Raw genomic sequence first — 25,465 nt, 5'->3', positions numbered from 1 at the left:
CCAGATAGACATCCCCCAACAAGCCTGGCACGTGTTGAGAGTGTTTTACCCTCACACACCCTGTGAAGAGCCTGCCGACAAGGCATGTACCTCACTGAGCCTGCCTGCCATCGGGACACTGGGGCATGGCGTCGGAATCGGTATCAGGCACAAATGGCGATTTCTGCATTCCCCGCTATTCTCCGCCTGATCACAATTCCTGCTGCCGGTGTCGGAGGCGGAGAATTCAGCTCCATATTTCCAATTTTGCTATTTTCAATGTTAATCTTAACTGCAGCATTAGATCCAAATGTACAGTGATGACCAGAAATCCAGTGTTCACCTCTTTATTAGCTGTTCTCCTTAACAGTCCATCAGTTATGTGACAGAACTAACCCGTTTCATTCGAGCCAAATCTGGAAAAGTAAATGACAACGGGGAAGACTTCATGGAATACTTTCCTGGTTTTGTGTGGGTTGTGCGAGATTTTACTCTGCAGCTGAATATTGATGGGAAATCAGCAACAGCAGATCAATATTTGGAGAATGCCCTTAAACTGAAACCTGGTAAGGAAACTAAAACTCATCTAATCGCGTGGTGTACAAATAAAATGAATGACGTTATTCTGCATTTTGTACGTTGCCCAAACCTGTCGAGCAAAACCAGGATTGAGAATTCCTGGCGAAATATCAAACATGCACCAATAACATGAAGGCATTGGGCACGATCCTCCGTTCTGCCAGCCAGCCAATGGGGTTTCCCATTGTGGTCACCCCAAGCCATTGGGAAATTTGCCTGATAATCTACATTCCAGAGTGTTTAAGGAGGCGGCTCTGGAAATAGTGGATCCATTGGTGGTCACCTTCCAGAATTCTATAGACTCTGGAACGTTCCTACAGATTGGATGATTAGATTTGTTTATTGTCACGTGAACCGAGGTACAGTGAAATGTATTTATCTGCAAGCAGCTCAACAGATCATTAAGTACATGGGAAGAAAAGCAAACACATAACAGGGCAACAGAAGGTACACAATGTAAATACATAGACACTGGCATCGGGTGAAGCATAGAGGAGTGTAGTATTCATCAGATCATTACATAAGAGGCGTTTAGGAGTCTGGTAACAGTCGTAATAGTGGGAAAGAAGCTGTTTTGTCGCCCATTATGTTGTTTAGGCCTTCCCACAACCGCCGAAAGTCTGTAACTTTGGTCTGAGACTCTGGTTTGGTTTGATATTCTCTTGGCATCTCGGGTGGCTTTGCGGAGGTTATACCTGGATTTCTTGTATATGTCAAGGTCGCCTGACTTGAACGCCTCAGATCTGTCCTTCAGTAGGGAGTCAATCTCGTGATTGAGCCATGGTTTCCGGTTGGGGAACATATGTACTGCTTACTTTCTTTGGCACACAGTCATCCACACATTTGCTGGAAAATGTCTGTGACAGTGGTGGCATACTGGTTTAGGTTGGTTGCTGAATTCTTAAATATGGACCAGTCCACTGTCCGTAAGAGCTCTTCTGTTTCCTCGGACCAGCACTGCACAACCTTCTTAGCTGGATTCTCAGTTTGAGTTTCTACTTGCATGCCGGGAGAAGGAGCACCGTCTTATGGTCTGATTTCCCAAAGTGCGGTTGGGGGATGGGCCGGTAGGCATCCTTGATTTTTGAGTAGCAGTGGTCGAGAGTGTTGTCGCCCCTGGTGGGACAGGAGATGTGCTGGTGGAATTTTGGCAGTACACTCTTGAGATTGTCCTTGCTGAAGTCTCCGGCCACGATGAACAAGGCCTCCGGGTGTTCTGTTTTGTAGTTGTTTATAACTGTGTACAGTTCATCCAGCGTCTTCTTCACTTCTGCCTGGTGTGGGATGTAGACCGTTGTGATAATGGCTGAAGTGAACTCACGTGGAAGATAATATGGGCGGCACTTCACGGTCAGGTATTCCAGGCCTGGGGAGCAGTAGGTCGCCAGGATCGCCACATCCAAGCACCAGGAGAAGTTGACAAGAAGGCAAACTCCTCCACTTTTCGCTTTGCCTGATGATGCAGTGGAGTCCGCCCGATGAATTAAGAAGTGTTCAGATTGTATGGCACAGTCCGATGAGGTGGGGTGAGCTATGACTCTGTGAAACAGAGCACACAGCAGTCTCTTACTTCCCTCTGAGAGGTAAGTCTAGCGTTAAGTTCATCTCACTTCTTTTCGATCGCTTGGACGTTTGCTAACAGTTTTCTGGGGAGAGGGGTCTTGAAATCACATTGTTTTAGTCTCACCTGCAGACCGCCGCGTTTCCCTCACTTCCTCAGTCAGCAGCTGCATCTGGATGGTCCCAAGATCTGATAGAGTCATAGATGTTTACAGCATGGAAACAGGCGCTTCAGCCCAGTTTGCCCATGCCGCCCAGCTTCTATCATTAAGCTAGTCCCACTTGCCTGAATTTGGCTTATCCCTCTATACCCACCCTGCTTATCATGTAACTATTTAACTGCATTTTAAAGAGCAAAATCGTACCCGCTTCTACCACTGCCTCTGGCAACCCGTTCCAGATGTTACATTGAAGATAGGAGCAGGAGGAGGCCTTTTGGCCCTTCGAGCCTGCTCCGCCATTCATCACGATCATGGCTGATGATCCAACTCAATAGCCTAATCCTGCTTTCTCCCCATAGCCTTTGATCCCATTCACCCCAAGTGCTATATCCAGCCACCTCTTGAATATATTACTCACCACCCTCTGCGTGAAGAAATGTCCCCTCTGGTCTCTTTTGTATCTCTCCCCTCTGACCTTAAACCTATGGCCTCTAGTTCTGGACTCCTCTACCTTTGGGAAAAGATGTTGAATATCTACCTTATCGATGCTCCTCATTATTTTATACAGCTCTGTAGGATCGTCCCTAAGCCTTCTGCGCTCCAGGGAAAAATGTCCCAGCCTATCTAGCCTCTCCTTATAACTCAGACCATCAAATCCTGGTAGCATCCTCGTAACTTTCTCCTGAGAGAAGCCTGACCTTGTGGAATGCAGGTGCTTGCTGGCGGGGGCCGGGCGCTGGTTTTCTTTGCGGGGTCGTGTTTGGCAGTGTCCCAGGGACTGGTTGCAGTTTAGGGGTTGCCATGGTGGCATGTTTGCGATCTGGTTGGGTCCCGGCGCTCTGCGAGTACGGGAATACCTTGCGGCGCGTTTGGGTCTTCCTGCAGGGTCTCCGCCATTTCGGTGGTCTTTAATCTAGGTTTGGGTCGCAGGCAGGGGTATCCTGGCTCAGGTTGGGGCCGGGTCCCACGTTCTGCTCCAACTTTGGCTCCTGGAGTGGGAACTTTTAGTAGGCCTGACCGGGCCTCCACATGGATTCTTCTTTCCTCCATCCTTCGGTAAGTCGGGTCACTGGGTGAGCCTCTCCGGATCGCGTTGCTGGGCGGGTCTCTCCGGCTCGGCTTGGCAGGGTCTCATAGTCGGGAGATGGACCGAGTGCTTCGGCGACTGGATCAGGCGGTCAGAGGGTTGTCGTCGGTACCTCGGGTGGGTCGGGCGCTCCGAGGTCTGAGTCTGGTTGAAATTGAGGTCAGGGCCGTACTTCCAGTTTGGGCCTCATCAGCTTCTAGGTCGGGTCGGGTCATCAGGAGTGCAGCCGGGACGGTTTGAGTCGGTCATTTTGTCCATTCCACGGGCTTCGGAGAATTTTCAAACCTGCAAGAGAAGTTAAAAGAGAATCATTGGATTTGGTGCTGGGTAATGAACTGGGCCAAGTGTTAGATTTGGTTGTGGGAGAGCACTTTGGAGATAGTGACTACAATTCAGTGTCTTTCACTATAGCAATGCAGAGGGATAGGAACATATGGCAGGGCCATGTTTATAACTGGGGGAAGGGTAATTACGATACGATTAGGCAAGAATTGGGGAGCATAAGATGTCAGGGATAGACACAATTGAGATGTGGAGCTTGCTCAAGGAGCAAATACTGTGTGTCCTTGATATGTATGTCCCTGTCAGGCAGGGAGGAAATGGCCGTGTGAGGGAGCCATAGTTTACACAAGAGGTTGAATGTCTTGTCAAGAGGAAGAAGGGGGCTTATGTAATTTTGAGAAAACAAGGTTCAGTTAGGGCACTTGAGGGATACAAGATAGCTAGGAAGGAGCTCAAGAAAGGGGTTAGGAGAGCTAGGAGGGGGCATGAGAAGTCCTTGGTGGATAGGATCAAGGAAAACACCAAGGCTTTTTACACTTATGTGAGGAATAAAAGAATGACCAAGGTGAAGTTAGGGCTGGTCAAGGACAGTAGTGGGAACGTGTTGGAAAGGGTCCTGAGGGATAGGATTTATGATCATTTGGAAAGATACAGCTTAATCCAGGATAGTCAGCACGGATTTGTGAGGGGTAAGTCTTGCCTCACAAGTTTCATTGTATTCTTTGAGGAGGTAACAAGTACATAAATGAAGGTAGAGTAGTTGATGTTGTATACATGGATTTTAGTAAGGTGTTTGATAAGGTGCCCCATGGTCGGTTTATGAAGAAAGTAAGGAGGTGTGGGATAGAGGGAAATTTGGCCGTTTGGATCAGTAACTGGCTATCACATAGAAGACAGAGGGTGGTGGTAGATGGTAAATTTTCATCCTGGAGCTCAGTCCCCAGCGGTGTACCTCAGGGATCAGTGCTGGGTCCTCTGCTATTTGTGATTTTTATCAATGACTTGGATGATGGAGTTGAAGGTTGGGTTAGTAAATTTGTTGATGACACCAAGTTTGGTAGAGCAGTGGATAATGTGGAGGGCTCTTGTAGACTGCAAAGATGGAGTTTAACCCTGATAAGTGAGGTGATTCATTTTGGTCGGACAAATTTGAATGCGGATTACAGGGTTAACCGCAGGGTTCTGAAGAATGTGGAGGAGCAGAGAGATCTCGGAGTTCATGTCCATAGATCTCTGAAAGTTGCCACCCAAGTGGATAGAGCAGTGAAGAAAGCCTATAGTGTGTCAGCATTTATTAACAGGGGGGTTGAGTTTAAGAGCCGTGAGGTTATGCTGCAACTGTACAAGACCTTGGTTAGACCACATTTGGAGTATTGTGTGCAGTTCTGGTCACTTCATTATAGGAAGGATGTGGAAGCATTGGAAAGGGTGCAAAGGAGATTTACCAGGATGCTGCCTGGAGTGGAGGGTCGGTCTTATGAGGAAAGGTTGAGGGAGCTAGGGCTTTTCTCATTGGAGCGAAGGAGGATGAGAGGTGACTTAATTGAGGTGTGTAAGATGATGAGAGGGATGGATAGAGTGGACGTTCAGAGACTATTTCCTCGGGTGGATGTAGCTGTTACAAGGGGGCATAACCTTAAGGTTCATGGTGGAAGATATAGGAGGGATGTCAGATGTAGGTTCTTTACTCAGAGAGTGGTTGGGGCGTGGAACACACTCCCAGTTATGGTAGTGGAGTCGGACACTTTAGGAACTTTCAAGCGGTTATTAGATAGGCATATGGAGTGCTCTAGAATGATTGGGAGTAGGATGATTTGATCTTAGTTTCAGACTAGTTCGGCATAACATCATGGGCCGAAGGGCCTGTCCTGTGTTGTACAGTTCTATATGTTCTATATGTACTTGTGACAATAAACGATTGTTATTATTTAAAAAGAAAGGTAGACCAACTGCGGCAGCAATTTGGCCTGACCAAAATGTCGGACAAGGCTCCCATCTGCAACAACCATAGGTTCACACCAGCACTGACTGACGCCACCTTCAAAAGGTGGAGGCAGGACGGGGGGACACTGACAGTCAGGGACCTATACACGGACGACAGGATCGCAACACTGGACGAACTGACAGAGAAATTTCAGCTAGCTGGGGGGAACGAGCTACGGTACCTGCAGCTCAAAAACTTCCTACGAAAGGAGACAAGGACGTACCCACAACCGCCACGCCAGACACTACTGGAAGACCTACTGGACGCAAGTATCCTAGAGAAAGGGAACTGTAGCGACATGTATGACCGACTGGTAGAAAGGGATGACACCGTACTGGACGCAACAAGAAGGAAATGGAAGGACGACCTGGGGATGGAGATAGGGTGGGGACTCTGGAGCGAAGCACTGCATAGGGTCAACTCCACCTCCACGTGCGCAAGGCTCAGCCTGACGCAACTAAAAGTGGTACATAGAGCCCACTTAACGAGAAACCGTATGAGTAGGTTCTTCCCGGAGGTGGAGGACAGATGTGAACGGTGTCAAAGAGGCCCGGCCAACCACGCCCACATGTTCTGGTCTTGCCCCAGACTTGTGGAGTACTGGACAGCCTTCTTCGAGGCTATGTCCAAAGTGGTGGGGGTGAGGGTGGAGCCATGCCCGATAGTAGCGGTCTTCGGGGTTTCAGACCAGCCAGATCTACTCCTGGGGAGGAGGGCGGACGCCCTTGCCTTTGCCTCCCTGATCGCCCGCCGTAGAATCCTGTTTGGCTGGCGGTCAGCAGCACCGCCCAGAGCTGCAGACTGGCTGGCCGACCTCTCGGAATCTCTCCAAATGGAGAAAATCAAATTCGCCATCCGAGGGTCAGACAACGGCTTCCATAGAACGTGGGAGCCATTCATGCAATTGTTCCGGGACCTGTTTGTGGCCAACGTACAAGAGGAAGAATAGTCGGGTGGCCAAGAATCAGGGGAAAATGGACGGGAATCGGGGGAAGGTAGCCGGGGGGGGGGGGGGGGGGGGGGGGGTTACGGGTTCGTTATGGGGGTTTGATGGCTAGCTAAGGCCCAAAACCAAACTATAAATAAATGCCTATAAACATGTGCCTCGGCCATATTGGGGAATATAAAATATGTATGCCGGCTAAAGGGGGCGGCCACAATTGTTGTTATGAAGATGCTTACCTGTAAATATACATGTTAAATTTTTGTGTTTTCTTTTTTTTTATCTCTCTAATAATTTTTAATTTGTCATATATAAAATATGAAAACTCAATAAAAAAACATTTATAAAAAGGAAGGTAGAGAAAAAGCAGGGAATTATAGGCTAGTCAGCCTCACGTCAGGAGTGGAGAAAATTCTGGAATCCATTAGCTTTTCCAGGAGAGCACTTCAAAAACAGTGGCAGGATCAGACAGAGTCAGCATCGATTTATAAAGGGGAAATCATGCTTGACAAATGTACTGGAATTCCTTGAGGATGTAACTAATAGAGTTGATGAAGGGGCGCCAGTAGATGTGATGTATTTGGACTTTCAGAAGACTGTTCACAAAATCCTGCATAAAAGATTAGCGTGTAAAATTAAAGCTCACGGGATTCGGGGTAGTGTATTGAGATGGATAGAAAACTGGTTGGCAGACAGGAAACAAAGAATAGTAATTAAAACTAGTCTTTTTCAAATTGGCAGGCAGTGATTATTGGGGTACCACAGGGATCGGTGCTGGGACCCCAGCTATTCACAATATATATTAATGATTTTGATGAGGGAACAAAATGTAACATCTCCATATTTGCAGCTGACACCAAGTTGGGTGGGAGGGTGAGCTGTGAGGAGGATGCAGAGATCCTTCAGTGTGATTTGGACATGTTGAGTGAGTGGGGAAATGAATGGCAGACACAGTATAATTTGGATAATCTCGCAAAGTCCTGCACCTGCATGTAATGGAAACTCTCCTCCCGAGCCAATCCAGACTTCTTATTCAAATCCTCCAAGTCCACAAACTGCCCTCCCACAAACAGATCCATTATCTCCCTGATCCCCCTCTCTTCCCATCCCCGGAACCTCGCATCCATCCTCACAGGCTCAAATCTCTGATTTGCCCTGATTGGCATCACCCTCGACCCCACTCCCAACCTAAAATGCTGCCGGAACTGCCTCCAAATCTTCAGTGTGGCCACCACCACTGGACCTCCCGAATAATACCCTGGAGTAACGGGAGTGGGGCCATTGCCAGCACCCTGAGCCCCACCCCCTACACAAACACGCCTCCATCCTTAACCACAAAGCCTCCGCCTGCCTATTCCAACCCCGCACCTTCTCCGCATTCGCCGCCCAGTAATAATGCATCAAATTCTGCAGGCCTAAACCCCCTGACTACCTTCTCTCCTGCAGCGCCACCTTCCTTATCCTGATTACCTTCCCCGTTCAAACAAAGATATTAGCCTATCCATCCCCTTGAAAAATGCCTGAGGCCAAAGACCAGCAGGCACTGAAATAAAATCAAAAACCACGGTAAAATGTTCATCTACTCCACCTACACTCAACCTGCCAATGAAGATTATCCCACCTCAACCAATCTGCCTTCACCCACCCCACCAAACTTGAAAAATTCAACTTCCAAAGATCTGCCCAGTCCCGAGTCACCTGCACCCCCAGATACCTAAAATGAGACAGTGCCACCCAGAATGGCAACCCCCCTATCACAGAATCACACAGTGCAGAAAAGGTAGTTCAGCCATCAAGTCTGCACCAACGCATGAATGACCCTGACCTGCCCACCTAATCCCACTTGCCACCTCTTGGCCCATAGCCTCGAATGTTAAGATGTTGCCAAGTGCTCATCCAGGTACTTTTTCAAGGCTGTGAGGTATCCTGCCTCTACCACCCTCCCAGGAAGTGTGTTCCAGACTGTCACCACCCTCTGGGTAAAAATGTTTTCCCTCAAATCCCCCCTAAATCTCCCACCCCTCACTTTGAACTTGTATCTCCTCGTAACTGACCCTTCAACGAGGGGGAACAGCAGCTCCCTGCCCACACTGTCCACGCCCCTCATAATCCTGTACTCCTCGACCAGGTCACCCTCAGTCTTCTCTGCTTCAGTGAAAACAATCCAAGCCTATCCAACCTCTCTTCATAACTTAAACGTTCCATCCCAGGCAACATCCTGGTGAATTGTGTCTGCACCCCCTCCAGTACAATCTCATCCTTCCTATAATGTGGTGACCAGAATTGCACACAGTCCTCCAGCTGTGGCCTCACCAAAGTTCTGTATAACTCCAACATAACCTCCCTGTGAATGTCCCACATGCCTTTTTCACCACCCTATTAACCTGCCCTTCTGCCTTCAGAGATCTATGGACAAACACGCCAATGTCCCTTTGTTCTTCGGAACTTCCCAGTGTCAGACGTTTTGTAGTATATTTCCTTGTAAAATTACTCCTTCCAAAGTGTAATACCTTTCACTTTTCAGGGTTAAATTCCACCTGCCACTTACCTGCCTATTTGACCATCCCGTCTATATCTTCCTGTAACCCAAGACACTCAACCTCACTGTTAATCACCTGGCCAATCTTTGTGTCAACCGCAAACTTACTGATCCTGTATTTCATAGAATTTACAGTGCAGAAGGAGGCCATTCGGCCCATCGAGTCTGCACCGGCTCTTTGAAAAGAGCACCATTCCCAACCGCACACCTCCACCCTATCCCCATAACCCAGTAACCCCACCCAACACGAAGGGCAATTTTGGATGCTAAGGGCAATTTAGCATGGCCAATCCACCTAACCTGCACATCTTTGGGCTGTGAGAGGAAACCGGAGCACCCGGAGGAAACCCACGCACACACGGTGAGAACGTGCAGACTCCGCACAGACAGTGACCCAAGCCAGGAATTGAACCTGGGACCCTGGAGCTGTGAAGCAATTATGCTAACCACTATGCTACCATGCTGCTCCCCCACATAGTCATCTATGTCATTTATATAAATGACAAACAATAGTGCCCAGCACAGATCCCTGTGGTACGCCACTGGTCACTGGCTTCCAGTCACTAAAGCAGCCGTCTATTATCACCCTCTGTCTCCTATCGCCAAGCCAATTATGAATCCACCTCATCAAGTTCCCCTGTATCTTATGTGCATTTACCTCCTTAATAAGTCTCCCATGTGGGACCTTGTCAAAGGCTTTGTTGAAATCTATGTAAACTACATCAACTACACGACCCTCATCTACACTTAGTCACGTGCTCAAAAAATTCAATCAAATTTGTCAGGCATGTCCTCCCTCTGACAAAGCCATGATGATGATCCCTGATCAAACCTTGCCTCTCCAAATGGAGATAGATTCTCTCCTTCAGAATCTCCTCCAGTAATTTCCCATCTACTGACATGAGACTCACTGGTCTGGCGTTCCCTGGATTGTCTCAACAACCTTTCTTAAACAGTGGGACCACATTAGCCGTTCTCCAGTCCTCTGGCATCTCCCCGGTGGCGAGAGAGGAATTCAAAATTTGGGTCAGAGCCCTGGAAATATCCTCCCCAGCCTCGTACAGCAGCCTGGGACACAATTCATCTGGACCTGGAGATTTGTCAACTTTTAAGCCCACCAATACCTCCAATGCCTTGACACTCCCTATCATAATTTGCCCAAGACCCCGCCCCTAGAGCAGAAACCACAAAATACTCACTTTTCCCCCCAAATTCTGCTTATACCTGAAAACGGCCCAAATCTTTGCAGTAAACTCCTTATGTGCCCCACCGAGGAGCTCGGTTCCAAAATGTAGAGCAACAAATCGCCCGCGTACAAGGTCACCGTATGCTCCTGTGCCCCCCACCCCCTCACTATCCCCTTCCACAACTCCAAACTCCTCAGCAAAATGGCCAAGTCTCTATCACTATTGCAAACAGAACGGGGGACATGGGGCAACCCTGCCTCGTTCCCCATTGCAATGAAAAATACCCAGAATTCATATTCTTCATGTGCACGCTCGCCATCGGCTCCTAATACAGCAATTTCACCCATGCCACAAACTTAGGCCCAATCCCAAACTTCTCCATCACTGCAATCAGATAACTCCACTCCACCTGATCAAACCCCTTCTCCACATCTAACACCACCGCCACCTCCGTCTCCTTCCTTCTGCCGGAGAAAGCACCACATTCAATGACAGCTGTCTGCCCTTAACAAACCCTGTCTGGTCCTCCCCAATCACCCTCGGAAAGCACACCTCCAGCCTGCATGCCAGCACCTTTGCCAATATCTTGGTGTCTACATTCAGTAAGGATATTAGCCTATACGACCCACGCTCCATCGGATCATTATCCTTTTTTAGCATCAACGGTATGGAGGCCTGTCTTATCGTTTTCGGCAAAACCCCACTGATAATCGTGTCCTCGAACATTTCCACCAATGGTGCCAGCTTATCCTTACATTTCTTGTAAAATTCCAACGGAAAACCAACCGCTTTTCCTGTCTGCATCTTCCCAATTGTCACCTTCCTCTCCTTTACACCCACCGACTCCTCCAGCCTCGTCCCCTCCATTTCACCCACTCTCAGGCACTCTAACCTCTCCAAAAATTCCCTCATCTCCGGCCCATCCTCTGGTATTTCCCGATACAATTCCCGAAAAAGCTCCTCAAACACCTTATTAATCCGTTCCGGGGCCACCACCAGGTCACTTGTCCTATCACAAACCCAAACTGTCTCCCTTTCCGCAGCTTGCCTGCGGAGCTGATCTGCCAACAGGTGACCCGCCTTCTCCCCATATTCATAGACGGCCCACCTCACCTGTTCAGCTGACACAACACTTTCCCCATGGACAACAGATCAAACCTCACCTGCAACACCTTCTTCTTCACCACGAGTCCCTGGTCCAGGACCCCAAATATCTTCGTCCACTTCCAGAATCTCTTCCATCAATCGTCGGTGTTCCACCCTCTCCTTCCTGTGATGTTCCTTGTGTAGTTCCCCAAGATGCCTGAAAGTCATAGTGTTGACAAAGAACATCAAGCTATGTATTTGAAACAAAACTAGTTTACTTTACGCTACTTCAAATGGTTTGTACCCTTCTCTAAGTAATAGCTAATAAAACAACAGTATAAAATCTACTTTACAGAAATCTATAATATCTTTTTAGTACAGCTAACAATCTGTCTCAACCACTCACTATCTTTCTTCACAACCTCCTTCCAGAATGCCGAGAGACACAGGGCGAGATTCTCCGCACTCCCGACGGTGCGGAGAATAGCGTGACTCGTAAAATTTTACGGCCACGCTGTTCTGACGCCCTCCCGCTATTCTCCCCCCCCCCCCCACGCCCGACTCCCGATACGAATCGCTGCCGCCGTTTTTTTACGGCCGGCAGCGATTCTCAGCTGATCGATGGGCCGAGTTCCCAGCCCTTTACGGCTGTTTTTACGAACGGCAAACACACCTGGTCTGGCCGTTCGTAAAAACGGCCGTAAACTCTCGATTTTTAAAACCATGGCACCGATTGGCACGGCAGTACCACGGCCGTGCCAAGGGTGCCATGGGCCCGCGATCGGTGGGCACCGATCGCGGGCAGCGGGCCCGATGCCCGCTCGCTCTTTGTCCTTCCGCCGCCCCGCAGTATCCATTCGCGGGGCGGCTGAGGGGCATCCCGGCCCGCGCATGCGCGGGTTTCGCACAAATGCTCGTTAAGCTCGTGATGTCGGAGTTTACGGCGTCGGGATGCTAGCCCCGACCGGGGACCAGAATCGGTTCCCGGTCGGGAAGGGGGGGGCTGGCGTCAAACCCGCCCGGATTTGACGCCAGCCTTACGATTTCTCCCCATATGGGAGAATCTCGCCCACAGCCTTTTATAAGACTACTCTGTGGTTCCATCTAGTGTTGAAATACATCATTTTGGTAACCTTTACACTCCTTACATTATACATATCATTGCATAGATTCATAGAATGTACAATGCAGAAGGAGGCCATTCGCCCCATCGAGTCTGCACTGGCCCTTGGAAAGAGCACCCTACCTATCCGCACACCTCCACCCTCTCTCCACACCTCCACCCTATACCTGTAACCCCATCCAACCCAACCTTTTTGGAAACTCAGGACAATTTATCAGGTTAGGTGGCCAATCCACCTAACCTGCATATCTTTGGACTGTGGGAGGAAACCGGAGCACCCGGAGGAAACCTACACAGACATGGGGTGAACGTAGACTCCGCACAGACAGTGTCCCAAGCCGGGAATCGAACCTGGGACCCTATCCACCTTAGCCTTAAACAAAATCACCTCCCCCCTCACCACTGCCTCCAGAGCCTCCCAAACCATTGATGGCGAAAGCCTCTCCCGTACAGTTAAACCCCACATACTCCTCAATCACCTTCCCTATCCTATCACACAATCTCTGTCCGCCAACAACCTCACTTCAAGCCTCCACCCCGGCTTCTAAGCCAATCCCTTCTCCAGGATATATTGGAGCGTACTCCAATACCACAATTACTGAATACTCTGCCCTCATAACTCCAGCCAACAGCCTTCCCCACCACAAAGAAATTCAATCCTCGAGAACATCTTGTGCATCGCCGAAAAAAAAGTAATACTTCTGATTCGGCAAAAAACTCTATGGACCAACCCCCACACCCCATCTCCCTTATAAACCCAGCCAACGCCAGCCTCCACCGCCCCCTCTCCTCCTCCTCCCCCCCCCCCCCCCCCCCCAACCGACTGACGGGGTCAGTGAGCACATCCAGGACGTGTCCATCCTCGGTTCCAGCACTGTGTGCCACGCTCCCCCAAGCCCCCACCAGCCAAAATCAACTCATGGGTATCCAGATACGGAATGGCAGCCAGCATTCTCTTCACAAACACCTGCGTCATTCCAGTTTCGGGAATATCCGCCGACCAACACTACCAGCCTCCCCTCCAGCGCATCCATTACAATCACTTCTCTACCCCCGTGATCCGCCACCACCTTCTCCACCTGAAATCTCACCCCCGCTTTCCCACATCAGCTACCCTTAAAGTGCGAGAAATCTCTCACCCTCTTCACCAGCCCTCTCAACCCTCGCACGTTCCACGTTACCATTCTGACCAGAGGTGTCTCACCCCCCCTGCCCCCCGCCCCTTTCAACCGCCAACACCAATACCCCAGGGTCCATCCGGCAGGACCCACCCCATCCTTTAATTATCGTCAATCCTCAACTCCCACCCCAGAATCCCCCCAACCATTTCCTCTTGCAAACACCTCACTCAGTATCGATCCCTTCCCCCGCCATTCACACCTCCCTGGTCCATCGAAACATGCCCGAGCAGGCTCCAATGACCATGGCCAGCACCTCCCCCACCACACTCCCGTTCATTAGCCAAACTTCATTTGCTCGACCAGTGACCCCTGCCTCTCTCCTTCTCTCCTCCTCCCAAACACACCCTCAGCAACCCGCACCCCCCATGCCAAGACCTTCCAAGCCCACCACCTCACACTACCACCAATAGCAAACTTCAGCAGCCCCCCCCCCCCCACCCCCCGGCCATACAGTCAGAGTGGGGAGAATACATCTGCAGAACAAAAGAAAACACACCAAAACACACGTAAAAAATCCAGTGGGAAAGAAAAATTATCCCAGTCTACAGCGTCCAAGTCCAAATCCCAAACTCATCTCAGTTCCAGCCCTTCAGCCTTCACAAACACCTCGGCCTCCTCCACAGTCTCTAAACAGAATCCTTCGAATTGTGAGTCACTCTCACCTTCACTGGGTAGACCACTCCGAACCACAGCTGTACAGCGCCGCCTTCACCTGTCCAAAGGCCGTACGCTTTCTCGCCAACTCCGGCGTCAGATCTTGGGATATGTGTACATCCATGCCTTCCCACTTCACGTCCCGCCTCAGCTTCACCTAACTCAAAACCTTCTCCTTCACATGGTAACTGTGGAAGCTATGATCTTCCTCGGTGGCTCATTTGTCTAGGCTACGGCCGGAGTGACCAATGGGCCCTGTCCAGCTCATAGAGGGAGGGTTCTTCCCCCTCCTCCATCAACTTGGCAAACATGTCCGCAAAGTACTCGATCAGCCTCCAGCCCTAATCTGCCTCGGATAAGCCCACGATCCTCAAATTCTGCCTTTGACCTGTTCTCCGAGTCCTCCACTTTTATTGATCTCCGCCACCCTCCACAGCTCCTCACCCATCAAGGTAAACTGGTCGCTATGCTGGGGCAATCCCTCCTCTACCCTTCATCTTCTCTCCTTGCTCCCGTGCCAACATCAACGTCTTCGTCAACGTAACCTTCAGCGGGGCAAGTGCCTCCTCAAACTACTTTTTAGCGAGGTCACCATCTGTCTCTCCAATGCACCTCTGAATGCTTGATGGGCAGCCTTTCAAACTTCCTGGATACCAGAGTTTCAACTGACAAACCAGCACCCGCCAAATCTCCTTCTGTTGAACTCACAACAGCATTCGCAGGTGGAATTTTACTTGCCCCCTCCTTGCCTGGCCTCTCTTTTGGATCTTTGACATTCCACCGATTCTTTAGAACTTCCCACACCAGCTCATCCAAATAATACCTCCGAGACCAGGCATAAAGATCCAAAAATCAAAGACTCTAGCAGTGTGAATTGCGCTTTCACGTATCGGATCGTCAGTCCAGAAGTAAAACACTCGAACACGTCAGTAACGAATATTCGTTTATTCACGGCCGGGACAAATCTCTAAGCAGTCGGGTAACCACCTTCGAGAAGTGCCAAAATCCCAGAATAAGGACTGTATTTTTATACATTTTTTAGCTTAGGGGTGGTCCCCTTAAATTCCTAGATACACCTATGATTTGGCAAGGATCCAGAACATGTACATATATGGAATTATTCTTCGAGGTCGGGAGGTTATTTTTGACATAATCATTAGCACAAGTCACTATTAATGCTGTTACAAAGGTTTTTCTTATCCCATGGCCATCTGGCCCAACTCACTCCAAAGCCCATTCCTTTTACATTTCAATGTTTATTTGTTTCAACTGGTCAAACGAGCTTAATTGCGCTATCTCCGCAATAAAGTAACGCTTCCCATTCATTCCATTCTTTGACTTTTTGACCTCTCTGCTTTCACAGATGCGGGTCAGAACATTAAATGGTACTAAAGCCACACTCCCCTTTTTCCATCCCATGACCTTCTGACATCTCTGCTTTCACAGATGCCGGTCAGAACACGCTCCCTTTATTTCATCCCTTGACCTGTTGATATCTCTTTCACAGAGCTTTTCAGAACTGTTATATTAACCCTATCAGCGAAGTTCCAAATGAAATCCACTTCTACAGCAGGAGCTACAAAATGTGCAACCTCTACCTACATATCGCTACCGGAAGTTCCCCAATCAGTATTTTTCTTATCTATTTAGTTTAGTTTCTCCGTGTGACTCCAAATGGACATACCAAAGAATACCTGACCATTTAGACCCCAGTGTCCATATTTCAGCTGCATTCTCAGCTTTCCAAAATTAATAGAAAATCAAGAGACAAAGGGAGGGAGGAACTTAAAACTACGAATGGGAAACTAATGGGACTAAAGGCTCACAAGTCTCCTGGACCAGATGGCCTGCATCCTGGGGACTTAAACGAATTCTGAAAAGATTTCAACGGAGGAAGAATCAACGTGGTTCTGAGAAAAGGTAATTGTGTTTACAAATGTATTAGTTCTTTGAGAATGTAAAAATCAGGGGGATAAACGGGAGCCAGTGCTAGTAGTGTATTTGGATTTCCAAAAGGCATTTGAAAATGTGCCCCATAGCGATTACTGCAGACATTGTCAAACTCAGGGGCGCGATCTGCAGGTGGGTCGCGGGCGGGTGTCGGGAGGGCCGCGGAGCTGTCCGTCATGGCGCTCCCACTCACGAAAATCTGCGTGCAACAGCCGGCTTTTCATAATGACGGCTGCTAGCAGCCTTCAAAATGGCCAAGAACAGAAAAGAAAAATTCGGCCGCACTGCGCATGCGTGCATGATCATAGGTGCGCGCAGAACTACGCGCATGCGCACCGATGATCGGGCACCCATGCGCAGTGCGGCCGTATTTTTTTTAATATGGTCGCAGCTTTTTTTTTTCAAGTTATGGGGGCCAAAGAGACACAAAACCATTTCCTCAATTTTGTCAGCAACAAACAAGGTAAGAGAAAATGGTGGGTCGCGCAGGTCGGCTGGCATAGGCCGCGAAGGTCGGCTGGCGTGGGTCGCGAAGGTCGGCTGGCGTGGGTCGCGAAGGTCGGCTGGCGTGGGTCGCGAAGGTCGGCTGGCGTGGGTCGCTAAGGTCGGTCGGCGTGAGTCACGAAAGTCGGCCAGCCTGGGTCGCGAAGGTCGGCTGGCGTGGGTCACGAAGGTCGGCTGGTGTGGGTCGCGAAGGTCGGCTGGCGTGGGTCGCGAAGGTCGGTTGGCGTGGGTCGCGATGGTCGGCCGGCGTGAGTCACGAAAGTCGGCCAGCGTGGGTCGCGAAGGTCGGCTGGTGTGTGTCGCGAAGGTCAGCCAGCGTGGGTCGCGAAGGTCGGCCAGCGTGGGTCGTGAGGGTTGGCTAGCGTGGGTCGTGAAGGTCGGCTGGCGTGGGTCGCGAAAGTCGGCTGGTGTGGGTCGCGAAAGTCGGCCGGTGTGGGTCGTGAGGGTTGGCCGGCGTGGGTTGCGAAGGTCAGCCGGCGTGGGTCGCGAAGGTCGGCCAGCGTGGGTCGTGAGGGTTGGCCAGCGTGGGTCGTGTAGGTCGGCCGGCGTGGGTCGCGAATGTCGGCCAGCGTGGGTCACGAAGGTTGGCCGGTTGGTAAAAATGGGTCCCCGGAAAAAAAGTTTGAAAAACACTGGATTGCTGCACAAGGTGTTGGTGCAGATATATCAACACAGATAGGCCGTCAAGCAAGTGTGTGGTTTCACTGTTCTCAGACTTTCCCACTGCCGGTTTTATTGACCAACCTCGCTCTACTGTGCTCTCACCCTCTTCACCTACGGAAGCTAAAGAAATTTGGCATATCTGCATCGACTCTCACAAACTTCTACAGATATGCGATCGAGAGCATCCTATCCGGCTGCATCACAGCCTGGTATGGAAACTGATTGGTCCAAGATCACAAGAAACTGCAGAGTGTGGTGAACTCAGCCCAACGCATCACACAAGCTTGCCACCCTCACATTGATTCTGTCTTCACCTCGCGCTGCCGCAAGACTCCTCAACGACTCCCCCTCAGACTGATCTGTTCCCTGTAAGAACACTATTCACGACGCCCTATTCTGCTGTTGCTCATATATTTGCTTTGTTTGGCCCCTTGTTCCGCACTGTAACCAATCACTGTTTGTCGATGTACCATTTGTCAATGCACTCTGTTGATTATTCTTTTGTCTACTATGTACGTTCCCTTGGCCGCAGAAAAATACTTTTGACTGTACTTCGGTGCATATGACAATAAATCAAATCAATCAAATCAAATCAAAATCAAATCAACCCTGACAAATTCGACACAGTTCAGGAAGCACACACACTGCCGGTTGAAACCAGAATCTTGAACTAAAACATAGTTAATCGTCTATTTCAAAGTTTCTCACTCTCTCTAAACCAACCTTGGTTAAACTGTGAAGTGGGCAGGATCCTGTCAGATTTCTGATCAATGCCACTTCACCCCCTGCCCTACCTGTACCCGTGTTCCCTTGGCAGTTACAATTCTGCCCACATTGTATTTTCCTTCAGCACTGAACTATGTGAATAATAAGTGAAATGTTTTCTGTTAACAGGTACCAGTGAGAAAATCAAGAAATTCAACATGCCGAAACAGTGTATCAGAGGTTACTTTCGCTCCAGGAATTGCTTTGTGTTTGATCCACCTGGAAATAAATACGTTCTTCAGAATATAGAAACTGTCGATGAGGGTAAACTGGATCAAGATTTTGTTAAATCTTGCAAAGAATTCTGTGACTTTATTTACAGAAAGGCAGAGACGAAAACAGTTCCTAATTGTGGGAATAAAATGATCACTGGTCCAAGTAAGTCCTTTTTGAATTCTGTGTACAGATTGGAAACACGCAAACCGGTCTAAACCAGCAACGCTGCCCAATGATTGAAAAATGTGGACAGTTCAAAAGCAGAACTGAATATAGACCAGACAACATGTGGAGATGTTTGGGTTGATTTTGAAATATTATAACTGACTGGTGCGCTTGAATCAGTCAGTTTTATGGCCCTGGTGTCATTAACAGTCACAAGCTACACAAAAATCACTGACACAAATCTAAGGTGCATGAAAATATTGTCTACTCTCACAACTGTGTCTTTGTCCCTCAGTTTCTCTCTCCCTCCATACCAAAAAGCACCTGACCATTAAATACAGTAGTCCCCCTTTATAACGCGGGTGTTAGGGTCCAAGACAGCCACCCGCGTTGCATCCGAGCCGCGGATATCCACGATGGGGGTTTTAAATTTATTTTAAAATCTATGCTAGCGCTTCCCCTTGTGAGTCTACGGGGGGCGGGGGGAGAGGTCAGACCCCCGTAGACTCACAATGGGAAGCGCTAGCATAGCTTTTTAAATTAATTTAAAACCCCCATCGTGGATCTAATTAAAACAGTGTCAATTTCAGCGGCCGGCTCACTTTGATCCGGAGAGGGAAGCTGCTCTCTCACTGAAACAATCAGCCGGCTGCTGAAATTGACACTGCCGGCTGCTCTCTCCCTCCAATCAGTACCCCAGCAGCCACAGCCTGTACCCCAGCAGCCACAGCCTGTACCTCAGCAACCACAGTACCCCAGCAGCCACAGCCTGAAGCCCAGCAGCCACAGCCTGTACCCCAGCAGCCACAGCCTGTACCTCAGCAGCCACAGTACCCTAGCAGCCACAGCCTGAAGCGCAGCAGCCACAGCCTGTACCCCAGCAGCCACAGTACCCCAGCAGCCACAGCCTGTACCCCAGCAGCCACAGTACCCCAGCAGCCACAGCCTGAAGCCCAGCAGCCACGGCCTGTACCCCAGCAGCCACAGTACCCCAGCAGCCACAGCCTGAAGCCCAGCAGCCACAGCCTGAACCCCAGCTACAGAGGGGAGGGGCGATGTGAGACCATGCTGGTCTTGCAGAGGCCCGTATGACCTCCTCCTGTGTTCTCTGCTCTCTCCCTCCAATCAGCCGACAGTGTCAATTTCAGCGGCCGGCTCACTTTGATCCGGAGAGGGAAGCTGCTCTCTCACTGAAAAAATCAGCCGGCCGCTGAAATTGACACTGCCCGCTGCTCTCTCCCTCCAATCAGAAACATTAAAACTTAAAAGTTGGATTGGAGGGAGAGAGCAGCGGGCAGTGTCAATTTCAGCGGCCGGCTCACTTTGATCCGGAGAGGGAAGCTGCTCTCTCACTGAAACAATCAGCCGGCTGCTGAAATTGACACTGCCGGCTGCTCTCTCCCTCCAATCAGTAACCCAGCAGCCACAGCCTGTACCCCAGCAGCCACAGCCTGTACCTCAGCAACCACAGTACCCCAGCAGCCACAGCCTGAAGCCCAGCAGCCACAGCCTGTACCCCAGCAGCCACAGCCTGTACCTCAGCAGCCACAGTACCCTAGCAGCCACAGCCTGAAGCCCAGCAGCCACAGCCTGTACCCCAGCAGCCACAGTACCCCAGCAGCCACAGCCTGTACCCCAGCAGCCACAGTACCCCAGCAGCCACAGCCTGAAGCCCAGCAGCCACGGCCTGTACCCCAGCAGCCACAGCCTGAACCCCAGCTACAGAGGGGAGGGGCGATGTGAGACCATGCTGGTCTTGCAGAGGCCCGTATGACCTCCTCCTGTGTTCTCTGCTCTCTCCCTCCAATCAGCCGAGAGTGTCAATTTCAGCGGCCGGCTCACTTTGATCCGGAGAGGGAAGCTGCTCTCTCACTGAAAAAATCAGCCGGCTGCTGAAATTGACACTGCCGGCTGCTCTCTCCCTCCAATCAGTACCCCAGCAGCCACAGCCTGTACCCCAGCAGCCACAGCCTGTACCTCAGCAACCACAGTACCCCAGCAGCCACAGCCTGAAGCCCAGCAGCCACAGCCTGTACCCCAGCAGCCACAGCCTGTACCTCAGCAGCCACAGTACCCTAGCAGCCACAGCCTGAAGCCCAGCAGCCACAGCCTGTACCCCAGCAGCCACAGTACCCCAGCAGCCACAGCCTGTACCCCAGCAGCCACAGTACCCCAGCAGCCACAGCCTGAAGCCCAGCAGCCACGGCCTGTACCCCAGCAGCCACAGCCTGAACCCCAGCTACAGAGGGGAGGGGCGATGTGAGACCATGCTGGTCTTGCAGAGGCCCGTATGACCTCCTCCTGTGTTCTCTGCTCTCTCCCTCCAATCAGCCGACAGTGTCAATTTCAGCGGCCGGCTCACTTTGATCCGGAGAGGGAAGCTGCTCTCTCACTGAAAAAATCAGCCGGCCGCTGAAATTGACACTGCCCGCTGCTCTCTCCCTCCAATCAGAAACATTAAAACTTAAAGTTGGATTGGAGGGAGAGAGCAGCGGGCAGTGTCAATTTCAGCGGCCGGCTGATTGTTTCAGTGAGAGAGCAGCTTCCCTCTCCGGATCAAAGTGAGCCGGCCGCTAAAATTGACACAACTGACAGTTGGGGTCCATAAGCCCCCCCGCGGTATATCGCGAACCGCGGTATTGCGGAGCGCGGTATAACGGGGGACTACTGTAGATACTTCCTATTTTCGATACTTCCTTCGAAATGCATTCCTTAAACTTCATGTATCTGATTCATATACGAGTGATTCATATCAGAGTGAAGATGATAATGACTGGAACAGGTATAAATAGGATAGCTAAATGGGCAGGCAACAGCAGATGCAATATAATAGAGAATTGTGAAGTGATGCTTTTTGGCAGAAGATCTCAGGAGAAGAATTCAGACTGAAAGGCACATTTCTAAAGAATGTGTAGGGACAGAGGGATTTGTGGGATTCAGGTGTGTGGAACTTTGAAGGTAACAGGATAAATTCAGTTAGCAAAGCATATGTGATCTTGGGCTTTGTAAATAGAGGCATTGAGTACAAAATCAGGGAAGTAACGCTCGACCTGTAGAAAGTTCTGCTTCGAAAAATCTGTATGTAGAGAGTTACACCCAGTTCTGGTCACCACATTTGAGGAATGATGTGAGGATCCTTGAGAGGGTGCAGAGATTTATCAGAATGGTGCCAGGGATGGGTGGAGATGTGCTGTTTCGCTCCAAGATTAATTTTGAGAAATTGGGTTGTTTTGCTTGAAGCAAAGGAGATTTGATAGAGATGAAAAAGATTTTGATAAGTTTAGATAAGGTAGTGTTAGATCCAAGGTAAACAGCCACGCATAAACAGTAGTTTGAAAAAGCACAGAGATTTATTAATAGTTACAGTCAAACACCATCACTCCCCAGAGGGGTTTTTATACTCGAGGGGCTCGTCCTGCTAAGGGGAAGGCCCGCCCCGTTAGCAGGGAAGTTCATATTCCCTCAAGGCTAGGGGAAACCTAATGGTTCCTAACCCTTGACCTCCGCTGGGGTTGTGACACCCTTCCTTCACCCCCCCACCCCCCCCCCCCCCCACCCCCACTTGTCTGTCAAAACCTGTCCCGGACCTGTGATCCATTTGGATTGGTGTTGATGTTCTGGTGTGGTCTGTGTCGGCCTGATGGCCGTGTACTGGACGAGAGAACAGCGCTTACGTGGTAATCGCAGAGACGGAGGCGGCGTTGGCTGCACAGCAGCCGATGCTGGTGCCTTGGGCCTTGGTGCAGCGTGTCCATCTCTGTCGCTGACTCCGAGCTGAGTGGATCCTCGTCCAGCACTTTGGCATCCTCAGTTTGGGCCTTTGACTCGTGGCCACAACCGGGCTGGGGCTGGTGGTGATGGCGATAGGGGCAGGAGGACCAGTGGCGAGCCAGGCGGACCTGGGACCGCGGGGGGGGCTCGGCAGGGACATACGGCAGGCGGCTCGAAAAGTGATCCACGTGGCAATGGGATTCCCGCTCTTGTGCCCTGACCTTGTAGGATACCAGCCTGGTGGCTGCCAATATGACACCTGAGACCCAAACAGCCCCATCGCAGAAGTTTCAGACAAGCATGGCGTCGCTGGGAGTGAATGTGCCGGCCAGCGGACGGCAATCTCGGACTGGTCCTGGTTCCAGCGGACCATCCCTCCTAAATCGAGTATGACCAAGCTCAGGTCGGTGTGGAGTCGGTGACCCATCAAAAGCTCAGCTGGTGCCACGCCCATCGCAGCATGCGGTGTCATCCGATTTTTAAAAAAGGTAACATGCCAGGCGAGTCTCCAGGTTCCAGTCATCAGCTTCTTCATGCCAACCCTGTTCTTTTGGTCAGTTTGTTTGAAGCTAGGTGGTAGGGAGCAGTCCTCAGGTCATAGAATCACAGAATTTACAGTGCAGAAGGAGGCCATTCGGCCCATCGAGTCTCCACCTGCCCTTGGAAAGAGCACCCTACTTAAGTCCACGCCTCCTCCCTATCCCCGAAACGCAGCCACCCCACCTAACCTTTTTGGACACGAAGGGGAAATTTAGCATGGTCAATCCACCTGACCTGCACATTTATGGACTGTGGGAGGAAACCAGAGCACCCGGAGGAAACCCACGCAGACACGGGGAGAACTTGCAGACTCCGCACAGACAGTGAACCAAGCCGGGATTCAAACGTGGAACCCTGGAGCTGTGAAGCAATTGTGCTAACCGCTGTGCTACCGTGCCCCCTGGTGTTGGAGTCGATCGCCTTGCTCGTAAACACCATCCCATTATCGGACACCAATGCCTTGGGAATTCCGCGCTTGCTGAATATCTGGTGCAGTTTTTCCACAGTGGCCCAGACAGTTGCACCACTTCCAGGTACTTAGAGTGAGCATCTACCAGGAGGAGGAACATAGCCCCCTGGAAAGGGCCCACAATGTCGTCATGAACCCAGACCCATGACCTTCCGGGCCCTTCCCAAAGGTGGAGTGGGGCTGCCGTGGGTAATTGTTGGTGCACCTGACAATGGGGGCATTGCTGGGCTACCTGCTCAATGTCCACGTTGATGCCGGGCCGCCAGACGTAGCTCTGCGTGAGCATTTTCATTTCAATAACAATAAGAAGACGAATCGCTTATTGTAACAAGTAGGCTTCAAATGAAGTTACTGTGAAAAGCCCCTAGTCGCCACATTCCGGCGCCTGTTCAGGAAGGCTGGTTCGCGAATTGAACCCGCGCTACTGGCTTTGTTCTGCATTACAAGCCAGCTATTTATCCCACTGTGCTAAGTCACATTTGACATGGTGTCCATTCTGGAGATCTCGTAAGAACGTCGCACGCCTATGCTCAGGGGCCACCATGCGGGTGCCCCACAGAAACACAGCATCTTCGATGCTCAGTTCTTGCATTTTCCCCTTGTGAGCCTTCAGGTCCTCAGGCAGAGCCCGGGGCTGGGCCCCATACTGCACCACGTGCCTGATGGGGGAGAGCCGTGGGTCGGTCTGGGTCCTGCTGTGGATGCGAGATGCGGTGACTGGTAGTGAATCCATGAAATGGAGGGCAGCTATTGCCTCATCGTCCCTGGGCAACGGCAGGTGGCTCAAAGCATCCGCATGGAGTATGTGGGCCCTGGAATGGTGTTCCAACACGTGGTCATACGCTGTCAGTAATAGTGCTGGACACGGGCAGAAGCTATGGGAGGAATCACATGCTGCTCCTTGAAGATCCACAGAAGGGGCATGTGCTCTATCAGGATGGCCTGCAGATGCACTGGTGCAATTTATTATACGCCGAATACTACAGCCAGTCCTTCTTTCTCCACTTGTGTGCTTTGTTTTTCTGCACTGGCCTCTGTCCCAGACGTAAACGCGATAGGTCGCTCGGAACTATCTTCCACTACATGGGCTAGCACAGCCTCGATGCCATAAGGTGATGCATCACAGGTCAGTAAGAGTGGCATTGAGGGGTCAAAATGAGTAAGCCGTCGTCAAGTGGAAAGCTGTTGTTTTACTCTGACAAATGCTGCTTGTTGCTCGGCGTCCCACATCCAGTGTTGTCCTTTCTTTAGTAGTGGGCGGCACAGTAGCACATTGGTTAGCACAGTTGCTTCACAGCACCAGGATCCCAGATTCGATTCCTGGGTTGGGTCACTGTCTGTGTGGAGTCTGCACGTTCTCCCCGTGTCAGCGTGGGTTTCCTCCGGGTGCTCCGGTTTCCTCCCACAGTTCAAAGATGTGCAGGTTAGGTGGATTGGCCATGATGAATTGCCCTTAGTGTCCAAAAAGGTTGGGAGGGGTTACTGGGTTACAGGGATAGGGTAGAGGTTTGGGCTTGGGTAGGGTGCTTTCCAAGGGCCGGTGCAGACTCGATTGGCCGAATGGTCTTCTGCACTGTAAATTCTATGATTCCATGGAGGGGAGCCAATGTTGTGGCTAATTCCGGGAGGAACATTTCAAAATTAATGACCAACCCCAGGAAGCCCGACATTCCATTGGCCCCCCCGGCACCCCATGGGGTGCAGACCACGGCGTAACACCACCTCAGCCGCTTTGCAGACATACTTCTCACGGCAGAGGCAGACGGTAGCCGCCTCAAAGTGTTGTAGCACTTCTGCCAAGTTGTGGAGATGCTCCTGGTCAGGCAAACCTGTTATGAGCATATCATCTAAGTCACCCACCATGCATGGTAACCCCCGCAAGATGTTCTGCATGATCCTCTGAAATATTGAGCAGGCCGAGGAGACCCCGACTGGCAGGCTATATTCATAGAGCATCCGAAGCGTTTGATGGTGATGAATCTCCTTGACTCGGGGCGAGGATGAGCTGGAGATACGCATGGCTCACATCCAGCTTGGTGAATGTAAGTCCACTGCTGAGCTTGGAATATGGATCCTC

The 25,465-nt window shown here is 50.6% G+C and overlaps 1 protein-coding gene across 1 annotated transcript in view; it reads left to right on the top strand.

Annotated features, from left to right (window-relative positions):
- LOC119976580 (guanylate-binding protein 1-like) overlaps positions 1-25,465 on the top strand; it is a 395,381-nt gene that overhangs the window by 34,634 nt on the left and 335,282 nt on the right. The window contains exons 4-5 of the mRNA XM_038817184.1: positions 358-545; positions 18,357-18,605. Of these exons, the coding sequence (XP_038673112.1) occupies positions 358-545; positions 18,357-18,605 (437 nt within the window). The remainder of the gene's footprint in view (positions 1-357; positions 546-18,356; positions 18,606-25,465) is intronic.

This window comes from Scyliorhinus canicula, chromosome 1, assembly GCF_902713615.1.
Source record: "Scyliorhinus canicula chromosome 1, sScyCan1.1, whole genome shotgun sequence".
Taxonomy (NCBI): domain Eukaryota; kingdom Metazoa; phylum Chordata; class Chondrichthyes; order Carcharhiniformes; family Scyliorhinidae; genus Scyliorhinus; species Scyliorhinus canicula.
This window is presented reverse-complemented; position numbering and strand designations above follow the sequence as displayed.